At 42.9% G+C, this 9,581-nt stretch overlaps 1 protein-coding gene across 1 annotated transcript; it reads left to right on the top strand.

Moving 5' to 3' along the window:
• Nucleotides 1-2,956: 2,956 nt before the first annotated feature.
• LOC107098142 (eukaryotic initiation factor 4A-I) lies at nucleotides 2,957-8,608 on the top strand. The gene is made up of 11 exons (XM_015395625.1): nucleotides 2,957-3,062; nucleotides 4,125-4,167; nucleotides 4,340-4,472; nucleotides 4,550-4,689; nucleotides 5,851-6,019; nucleotides 6,441-6,550; nucleotides 6,624-6,767; nucleotides 6,838-6,975; nucleotides 7,060-7,149; nucleotides 7,366-7,445; nucleotides 8,173-8,608. Exons 1-11 carry the CDS (start codon nucleotides 2,971-2,973, stop codon nucleotides 8,315-8,317), a joined length of 1,284 nt encoding a protein of 427 aa, XP_015251111.1. The 5' UTR covers nucleotides 2,957-2,970; the 3' UTR covers nucleotides 8,318-8,608.
• The last annotated feature ends 973 nt before the right edge of the window (nucleotides 8,609-9,581 follow it).

The raw sequence follows: 9,581 nt of genomic DNA, 5'->3' as shown, positions 1-9,581 counted from the left end.
AGTCAGAATTCGGAGAAAAAAAGTCAGAATTCGGAGAAAAAAAGTCAGAATTCGGAGAAAAAAAGTCAGAATTCGGAGAAAAAAAGTCAGAATTCGGAGAAAAAAGTCAGAATTCGGAGAAAAAAGTCAGAATTCGGAGAAAAAAAGTCAGAATTCGGAGAAAAAAAGTCAGAATTCGGAGAAAAAAAGTCAGAATCCGGAGAAAAAAGTCAGAAAGATTAAATTTAAAAATCAGTTAACTTTTTTTTTTTTTCAGTGGCCCTAATCCTTTTCCGTAGATTTAGGAAAAAGACCATGAAGGTTAACTATATTTTTAATCAATTTCACAAAGAATTGTTTTTTATTTTTGTCATATTTTGTTTTTGATTTGATTTCTCTGCTGTTTTTTTTTTTTGTTTGTTTTTTTATGTCCTCCAACTGAAGGACATTTGGAAATATTGTGATAAAACTTCCTGAAAATCACTGAGGACTGTGGACAACGACTAAAAGGTTTAAAAAAGAAAAACTATTAAGTTCTCTTAACTACTCCAGTAACCGAAGAGTTACGGATTTTTTCTGTTTACGTTTCTGTCGTATTTTTTCTCGATCAAAAGTTCTTAATAAATCTGTTTATTTTCTCTGCTGTTTTTTAGTTCTATATTATACTATAATGTCTCCTTTTCCTCTCTCATCTTTTTATTTTCTTGTATTTTATTGTTGAACCGTCTGTGATCTAATGATCCTTTCCTCACTGCTGTTTGTTTCAGAAATCCTAATTTATTCAACTCTGCTTTTTTTATTCTACAGCAGAATTTAACAAATATTTCTGCCTGTAAATATATAAAAATACTTCACTCTATAGTTAGACTTATAAAGTGAAGGAATAATATGAATGTTATTAATACATTTTAAATCAACTTTAATATTTCATTCATTCATATTAATGGATTTTTTTTATTGCCCGTTTCATAATTTATTAATCATAATTTTATGGAGACGCGTGGAGTGGCGCGCTGCTTGAACGCAAACAGTTGGGTCGCGCAGACCAGGGTGACCCTGGGTCCTTCACTGATGATGAGTTCAAGCTGCAACACCTAGAAGTTTTCTAAATCTGGGTTGATAATTAATAAACTATGATTTTAATCATTTAATAGAATATAAATGTTACATCTATTACGTGTAATCTAAAGTATTTTGGCCTTTATATCGATCTAGGATCACATAATGATTCTGAAAACTACCTTGTGACCTCCTTCGGGGTGCCGGCCCCTATTTTGGGAACCCCAGTTCTATAATTTCTCTTTAATTTCCCTCAAATGGTTTTTTATATCTGATTCACTGAATGTTTGCTAATGTTTTGCCTTTTTTATTTATCTATAATAAGGAAAACCCCATGTGACATTATGGCTTTTCTATTCTTTAAAAGGGGTAGAAAGATATAAGTAAATCTAAAAAACATATGTATAAAAAATATATCTGCAAAACCTCTTAACTTCAACAACAAAAATAGTTAAGCAAAAAATTTTAAATCCTATCAGATTTATAGTCCCCACCCTGCAGATATATTAGAATTTGTCCTTAAATTACAGCCAAACCCAAAACCTTTAGATAAACCAAACATTACCGCCACATATCTGACTCTATAACCATTAAAACAACTATTTTCATTCATTTCAGACGGAACTATTAAATGACTTGATTATATTAAAGGGTAACGGTGTTTTTTTTTACATTGGGCCCTTTATTTTCCGTTATTCCATCCATATGAGTTTAGTGTCATTTGGAGCCGTTCTGAAGATATTCCGTTAGGTTATATCCAGTAACGTCTTCCTATGGGCAACGACTTGAAGGCACAAACTAAACTGTTCATCATTTACACACGCCGCTTTGTTTAAAAAACATATAAATATAAAAAATCTAATGTCTGGGGGACAGTGATTAGCCTACATGTTCTGAATGCTGGCGTACCATAAAGAATAAATGACGAACAGTTTAGTTTAAAAAAACGGTGTTCCCCTTTAAACTGCATTTCCAATATTCACCACTGTTCGGCGCCATTTCCCTTTTTCCTCTGATCACTGAGCAGCCGGCTTAGTCTCTCAATGAATCCTGGGATACCCAAGGATAGAGAGGACACAGCGGAACCTTTCTTCTAATCAGGCAAAAAGAAGGACGCATTTGTGGGCCACATTACGAGGAGTCTTGGAATCGGACCAGACCTCGGCGCCGCGCTGTGACGTAATCGGCCGACGAATCTGGCCTTCGGAGGAAGCAGCCGAAGAGTTTTGTCTCCTTGAACCCCAGTGGGCCTCAGCAGATGGCCGCTCACACTGAGCCTGGTTCTGCTGGAGGTTTCTTCCTGTTCAAATGGAGTTTTTCCTCTCCACTGTCGCTACAAGCATGCTTAGTGTGAGGGATTGCTGAAGAGTCAATGAGTCGATGCAATCAGCTGGTTTTCCTTAAAGAAACTGAATCAATGACTGGATGATCTGGTGAACTGGAAAGTGCCTTGAGATGATGTGAATTGGAGCTATAGAAATAAACTGAATAGAATTTAATTGGTGGGAAAGGACAGTAATATATTTTTTCCAAGGTATTTTTATTATATGTATTAATTAAAGTAGCCAATAGTGATACAGTGATATGTAATAGAATAAGCCTTTGAAACCTCCAAATTAAACCTCTTTTCCTTCAGTATATGCTCTGTTTCCAATAAAATATGCTTTATGTCCAGCATTGTTACTGACTTCCGGGAATCACGCCTTAATTTTCATTAATTTATCATCTGTCTGCTACGGAAAAAACTACAAAGCGACCTTCAGGCCCAGATAGGTGCGCTGTCTCTTTAAAAAATCCAAACCCCGCCCTGCCGGGTTGTGAAATTACAAAGTCCCGCCCTGGTCGGCCATATTTTTTCCATCCGTCTGCATCAACGGCCAATCATGACCCAATGAAGGCGGGATCAGAGTAGAATGACAGTGACGTCCTCCAATGAGAGCGCGGCATTGTACGTTCAACGTATATAAGACATTCCTGCCGTTTTTTTCTTTCTTTGGAATAATGTCGGCTGACTATGAAAACAGGTCGGTGAAACAGTCAATAATTCATATCAAAACGGCTTATTTTGGAGGGTTAAAGAAGCTTAAATCCAGTTAGGGAGATGTTTATGTTCCTACGGAAGGTTTTGTTTGGCAGCGCGGATCGATTAGCCGCTTAGGCCCAAACCTCGCCTCGCTGTCGTTAAATTAACAGATGAGCGAAAAACACCGAGAGGAAAACTTAAACTTTCCGAGTTAAAGTTTTTATCTGAGATTTATCGGTCGGTATTTCTGGTGTGACGCCGGTTTCTGTGTTCGGTTTTGGTCGGTTGGGTTTAACTGCTACCGGCGCCGTGAGCAGCACGTGAGTCCAACCGCTGGCTCCGATAAAAAAAAAAAGGCCCCAGAGGTCCCGCTGGGCCGGGGAGCCTCCAGAACCGCCGCTTCTGAAGTCCGCATCATGTCGTGACCCACTCGGGGTTCGGATCCGTGTTCTGGTCCACATGGCGCACCCCCCCTCCCTGAGCGGCGGGGAACAATGCCGGCAGCAGCGGCCTCGTGGTCCGCTGACTTCCCGTCCCGTTTCTCCTTTGTAGCGTTATTTCCCCGGCTGGTTCCGGTCCGGTTCGGTTCTGGTAAACCGCCGGTGGTTCTGCCTTTCAGGGCCGCTTTTGTTTAGTGACGCTGAGTCCATCAGAACGGAGCTAATGTTCAGCTAGCAGGCCCGCCCGCTGTTAGCTTAGCTTCTTTTTTTTACGACATTTTCCCCTTTTTTTCTGTCGGTGTGTTAAAAGCTTATTAACGTCCCGCTTTTAATGCGCGGCTCTGCCGGTGTTTATCGGGACATTTTGTCCCGGTACCGTATGTCCCGGTACCGTCCCCCCCTTCATCTCGGCCCGACAGGAAAGCGACCATCTTGAATCGATCAGGCAGTAAAGATGGCGGCTCCTCCAGGCGGCCTCCGCTTCCAGGACGCGGCCTGTAGGAAGACACGCTCTGGTTTCATCACCGGTTCTCTGATAGTCGCGAAATATTAAATAGTTTTTATTTTTATCGTGTTAAAGTCTGTTTGATCGGGTTTTTAATTCTGTTTGTGTTTATTTTCAGGGATAATGGCCCGGAGGGCATGGAGCCCGATGGCATCATTGAGGTGAGTCTTCATTCTCCACATCTAAAATATAAAAATCTGATGACTTTGGGCCAGAAATCATTTTTCCTCCATGTTTTGTTTTGTATTTCCTGGATGTAAGACTAGTTAGAGGTGATGGATGGTCAGATATCAGGCTGTGAGTGATTAAATGTTTCCATATTTTCCTCTCCAGAGCAACTGGAACCAGATCGTGGACAGTTTCGATGAGATGAACTTGCGCGAAACTCTGCTCAGGGGAATTTATGCCTATGGTTTCGAGAAGCCATCTGCTATTCAGCAAAGGGCTATTATGCCTTGTATCAAGGGTGAGTGTCCCGCCTCGGGATGAACGTGAATAATCTGAGTTAGCGTCGCTGACCGTAACGTCTCCGTTCTGCTGTAGGTTATGACGTGATCGCCCAGGCCCAGTCTGGCACTGGGAAGACCGCCACGTTTGCCATTTCCATCCTCCAGCAGATTGATGTGGAGATGAAGGCCACCCAGGCTCTGGTTCTGGCTCCTACCAGGGAGCTGGCACAGCAGGTAGGTCCACCTGGATCCTAACTTCCTGCACAGGATCCCATTTAGCTGGATGTTGGTTTGCTCTAGATCTGGGCAGTTAATAAACACAAACTAGCAACTAGATGATCCCAACCAGGCACTCCACCCCAACTCCAGACTCTTAAAGTGAAACTAATGATAAAAATTGGACAATAATTGGGGGGAGGAAGGAAAAAAGCTGCCAGTTATGCTGCAGATGGGAATTCAGTCTCCCAGACCTTGAAATATCTTTACTTTCCAGGGTAATACTAAGATGTTCCATCACCTCCGAGATCTGTCTCCTGGCCAACAATGAGGGGGAAATGCCATTGCTTTCCTTTAAGCGGTTGTTCATTTAGTTTCTCCTGGTGCCGCGCTAAAAATGCTTTAGCTAAAATAGATTTAGCCAGAAATGGACATTAAATTTCTACCTGTGGTGGCGGCAGTGGGATTAAAGTGGGCCTGCTGTCGCTGAGTAAAGCTAGCACGTAGATCCATGCTTTATAGAAGTGGTAAAAACGTTTTTGTGCAAATGTTACAATAAAGTCCTGCAGCGCTGGATTCTGATGAAGCTGCCTTTCAAGGTCATGAAAAGACTGGAAGAAAACGGCAAAATGACAATATTGGATGAAATTAATTGCTTTTAGCGTTTTGACAATCATTCAGTCCTAATTTGCTCTCTGATGGTCTCAGTTCTTCCCTCTATGTTGACGATTATGGACACAATTCTGGTCCATTATTTAAATGAAAGCCTTAATTGGCATGAAAATGAAATTTGATTACTGTGGCATTTGAAAATGACTTAAATGCGTTTATGTAAATTATTTCGTCAGATATATCGAAATATGTTCGACGGAAATGCTTCCGGTCGATCGTATGTTCATAAAAGAAGCTGGAGGCGGAGACGAAGCTAGAGGATGAACAAATTTGGTCCAAGGCTGCTGTCTGTCTGCGGCAGAGATGACCAAGGGTTTTGTCGTGTTTATATGGGAGCCATGGGTGCTCGGCGATGGCATTAAAATTATTTCTGAGAGTGTTAAATTAGTTACTGATTCCTGTTGAGTAGGGAGGAGCTGTGGTTGTTCAGAGAAACTCGCTGGTTGTTTCTCGTGTGGCTGAACGTTGGTGCAGAAGTGAGGCTGGATTTTGCTCTTCTTTGTCCAGATCCAGAAGGTGGTTCTGGCTCTGGGCGACTACATGGGAGCCAGCTGCTACGCCTGCATCGGAGGAACCAACATCCGCAGCGAGGTCCAGAAGCTGCAGGCTGAAGCCCCTCACATCGTGGTGGGAACCCCCGGCCGCGTCTTTGACATGCTGACTCGCAAAAACCTCTGTGAGTAACGGACTCCTTACTGCTGGTCTAGAAAGGTTTGTTTCCACGTCAGGAGCTGCTGTATAATGATGAAATCCATGCGTGTCAACTGACTCCGTCAACCTCTGACGCCGAGCTGCTCTGGTTGGCGTTCTGCTAGCCGGCGCTGTCCCTGCGTCAGAAGAACGGAGACGTGATCAGACTCCCATGTTTCTGATTACAGCCGTTATCTGAACGCTACTTTCCTCTGGGAGGAACCAGAACCACCTGTTTACAAGTTAGAGATGGATCAAATCTGATTTAATGGTGGACTTAAGCATAATTTAATCATTTTATGGAAAGTTCCTCTAACTACAGGACATTTTTTAGATGGGTTTATGTATCTGTAGCTGGTTTCCTGGGTTTAAATCCTCATTCAGGTCATCTGGTTTATTTTTTTCAGCTTCCAAAAGCATTAAAATGTTTGTGCTGGACGAGGCCGACGAGATGCTGAGCCGAGGATTCAAGGACCAAATCTACGAGATCTTCCAGAAGCTGTCGAGCAACATCCAGGTGAGCTTCTGTTCTTTAGAGGCTTCCTGAAAACTGATCCGGTCCGCATCGCTAAAGAAACGTGTGCCTGCAGGTCGTCCTTCTGTCCGCCACCATGCCGGCCGACGTCTTGGAGGTCACAAAGAAGTTCATGCGAGAACCGATTCGAATCCTGGTAAAGAAGGAGGAGCTGACCCTGGAGGGTATCCGCCAGTTCTACATCAACGTGGAGAAAGAGGCAAGTTGTCGAGGGTTGTCCTCGTCCAGCGGGAGCTCCGCCCAGACTAAACCTGCCGCTTTGTTTCCAGGAGTGGAAGCTGGACACGCTGTGCGACTTGTACGAGACCCTGACCATCACACAAGCTGTGATCTTCATCAACACCAGGAGGAAAGTGGACTGGCTCACCGAGAAGATGCACGCCAGAGACTTCACCGTTTCCGCTCTGGTAAAGGCCGCCGTGTTCTGAGAGCCGCCCGTCCCAGCGGCGGGAGCGAACCTCCAGGTGCCTGACTCTGACTTGTTCTTCCAGCACGGAGACATGGACCAGAAAGAGAGAGACTTGATCATGAGGGAGTTCCGCTCCGGTTCCAGCAGAGTGCTCATTACCACCGACCTGCTGGTACGTTCAGCCGGACGCCATGTTTGGTTCGCTCCAAGGTTCCCTCTCCTTCCACCTGCAGTGGTGGTTTAGGACTGAAAGTTCCTTGGTATAGAAACATGCCTGCTCTCCACTGTGGCCTAGTCAAAGTCTTTGTTTCACAACTAAACAGCAGGCGACAGCCCCTCTGATCGCTGAATGACGCAGCGATTTAACTCGTTGTTTTTCCTCCGTCAGGCGAGAGGCATCGACGTCCAGCAGGTGTCCCTGGTCATCAACTACGACCTGCCCACCAACAGAGAAAACTACATTCACAGGTAAATGATCAAAAATGTGCTTCAGGAACACCTGGATGATGTCATCCAATGGGTTTAAATTACATTTTAGGAATATTTTTCTTTTTATCTTAAATTTCACAACTTTTCTCCTCACTTCTGGAGGTCATTCCTCCTGAGTCAGGAGAAAAGATGCATTTTTATTGGTCTGCTGGAGGTTAGTGATGACGTCTGATTGGCTGAATGTGAGCTGGAAGATGAAAAATATTACAGCTGAAACGATCATATTGATTAGTGAAATTAACTAATTTGGTAATCTGTTAATCTTTAACTGGAGTATAGAGACTCTAAAACCTGCCTTTAGCTGACAGTGACCCTTTGAAGCAGGAGTATAGTATATATATATATATATAGTACAAATGTAAAAAAATAAAATAAAATTGTTCTATACCGAAACTTCTACTGGAGAAGTTTTAGGCCTAAAAAGCTTTAAATAAAACATCTAAATATCTTCGTTAAGAGGGAAAAATGAGGGAAGTGGTAAAAGTTAATTAGATCTAAGAATATTGAAAAGTTACCGTAATTTCTCTACTATAAGCGGCCGCTTTTTCCCCCCAGGGTTTATAAGAGGCTAGTTTTATTCCCATATTTGGGCGTTTACTTGAACAAATGAAGAGACTAACCTCCTGCAGAGCTGAAATAAATAGAAGCTCTACCTGCTGCGTTCTTTGCCGACAGTAACGGCTAACGGTTTCCTCTTTCCGTTCAGGATCGGACGCGGCGGTCGCTTCGGCAGAAAAGGAGTAGCCATCAACATGGTGACGGAGGACGACAAGCGAACCCTGAGGGACATCGAGACATTCTACAACACCACCGTGGAAGAGATGCCGATGAACGTGGCTGACCTCATCTAACTTCTACATGCCCTAACATCCACCCCAACCTGCTTATTTTAGAAGTGAAGTCCTGTTTTTTTCTTTTGTTTTTTTTGCTATGTGATCGGGGGAAAGAAATTTTAAACTTCAGCGAATTTCACTGACTATGCTCTGTATCCAAATATTGAAAGTGTTTTTTGCCTAAGTGGAAGGATAGCTTGCTGAACTGTCATCTGTTCACCGTAGTTGTCGTAGACCTTCATGCATCTCCTTCGGTTCAGAACTGCCTGCATCTGTAAAACATTGATAAAAGCAATCTTTATTTCAATGGTGTTTGCTCTGAAATCTGTTACTTGAACTGAAGCGATCAGGAGTGCGACTACCAGCGCGCTGCGGGGGTTGTTAGGGAATGAAGTTGTTTTTGGGGGGGCAGTATTTATCCAGCCTTAAGTGTAAATATGCAGCGTTTAGGACGGCGGTCATAGCAGTGGAATAATGCGGGCTGCGTTCAGGAACGCTTTATCTGGAGACGGAAGGGTTTAGTAGTGAAAGGCTGGCCTCGGATCCGTGCTTTCTGATTCACTTTTTTTTTTTTTCCTCCCATCTCGGGGTGGGTGGGGTGTTAAAAGGCATGAAAGGACCAAATGACAGAAAATTGGAGAAAAAAGGCCATCTGTGTCACAAGCATTCTCAATAAGCTTCATTTAAAAAGTGCTGGCCATGTTTTTCCTTTATTACCCCCCCTCCCTCCATCGCTTCAAATTTCATTACGGGATGTTAACCTTTTTGAGACGGTGTATCGAGTTTTCTACATTGGATTCTGTAAAGTATTTATTTTAATGGTCTTTAAAAAAAATAAAGGTTTCTCCTTTTTAACACAAACTGGTTTCTGCATTTCAGATTTGAACGAATGTTTTAATCCAAATTCTTCCATTAATGCATCGTCGGCAATTTCATGGAGGAAAATAACCTTTTGTAAAACAAAAGGTTGATAGCAGCCATTTTTCTTCCCATTTAGTAGGATCTAATATTTATGGCTGGGTTCTGATGAGGAAACGGCGCCACCATCTGATGACTAATGAAGTAGAAAGTTTTATGGCCAGGATATTTTTATTTTAATACGAGAATAAAGTAATGTTAAGAAAATAAATGAGAATGCAGTACTTCCTGAGGAGGGCCCACATGACCCCCACCACTGATCTCTATTCCCTGGATTGCTGATTGGCCGAAAAAAGTGAAGCCACCGTCTGCCATATTGGTACTCCCCGCTCCAAAGACATGCAGTAAAATGCCTCCCTGCAGC

This window comes from Cyprinodon variegatus, unplaced genomic scaffold (assembly GCF_000732505.1).
Source record: "Cyprinodon variegatus isolate N-32 unplaced genomic scaffold, C_variegatus-1.0 Scaffold750, whole genome shotgun sequence".
Taxonomy (NCBI): domain Eukaryota; kingdom Metazoa; phylum Chordata; class Actinopteri; order Cyprinodontiformes; family Cyprinodontidae; genus Cyprinodon; species Cyprinodon variegatus.
The sequence above is the reverse complement of the archived record's forward strand: the minus strand, read 5'-3'. Positions and strand labels throughout refer to the sequence as shown.

Bases quoted from the DNA above. Each gene is read 5' to 3' on its own strand.
- LOC107098142 (XM_015395625.1), top strand. From the start codon at position 2,971: ATGAGAGCGCGGCATTGTACGTTCAACGTATATAAGACATTCCTGCCG. The intron at 6,551-6,623 runs GTGAGCTTCTGT...GTGTGCCTGCAG, and splicing joins AGCTGTCGAGCAACATCCAG to GTCGTCCTTCTGTCCGCCAC. The intron at 7,150-7,365 runs GTACGTTCAGCC...TTCCTCCGTCAG, and splicing joins TCATTACCACCGACCTGCTG to GCGAGAGGCATCGACGTCCA.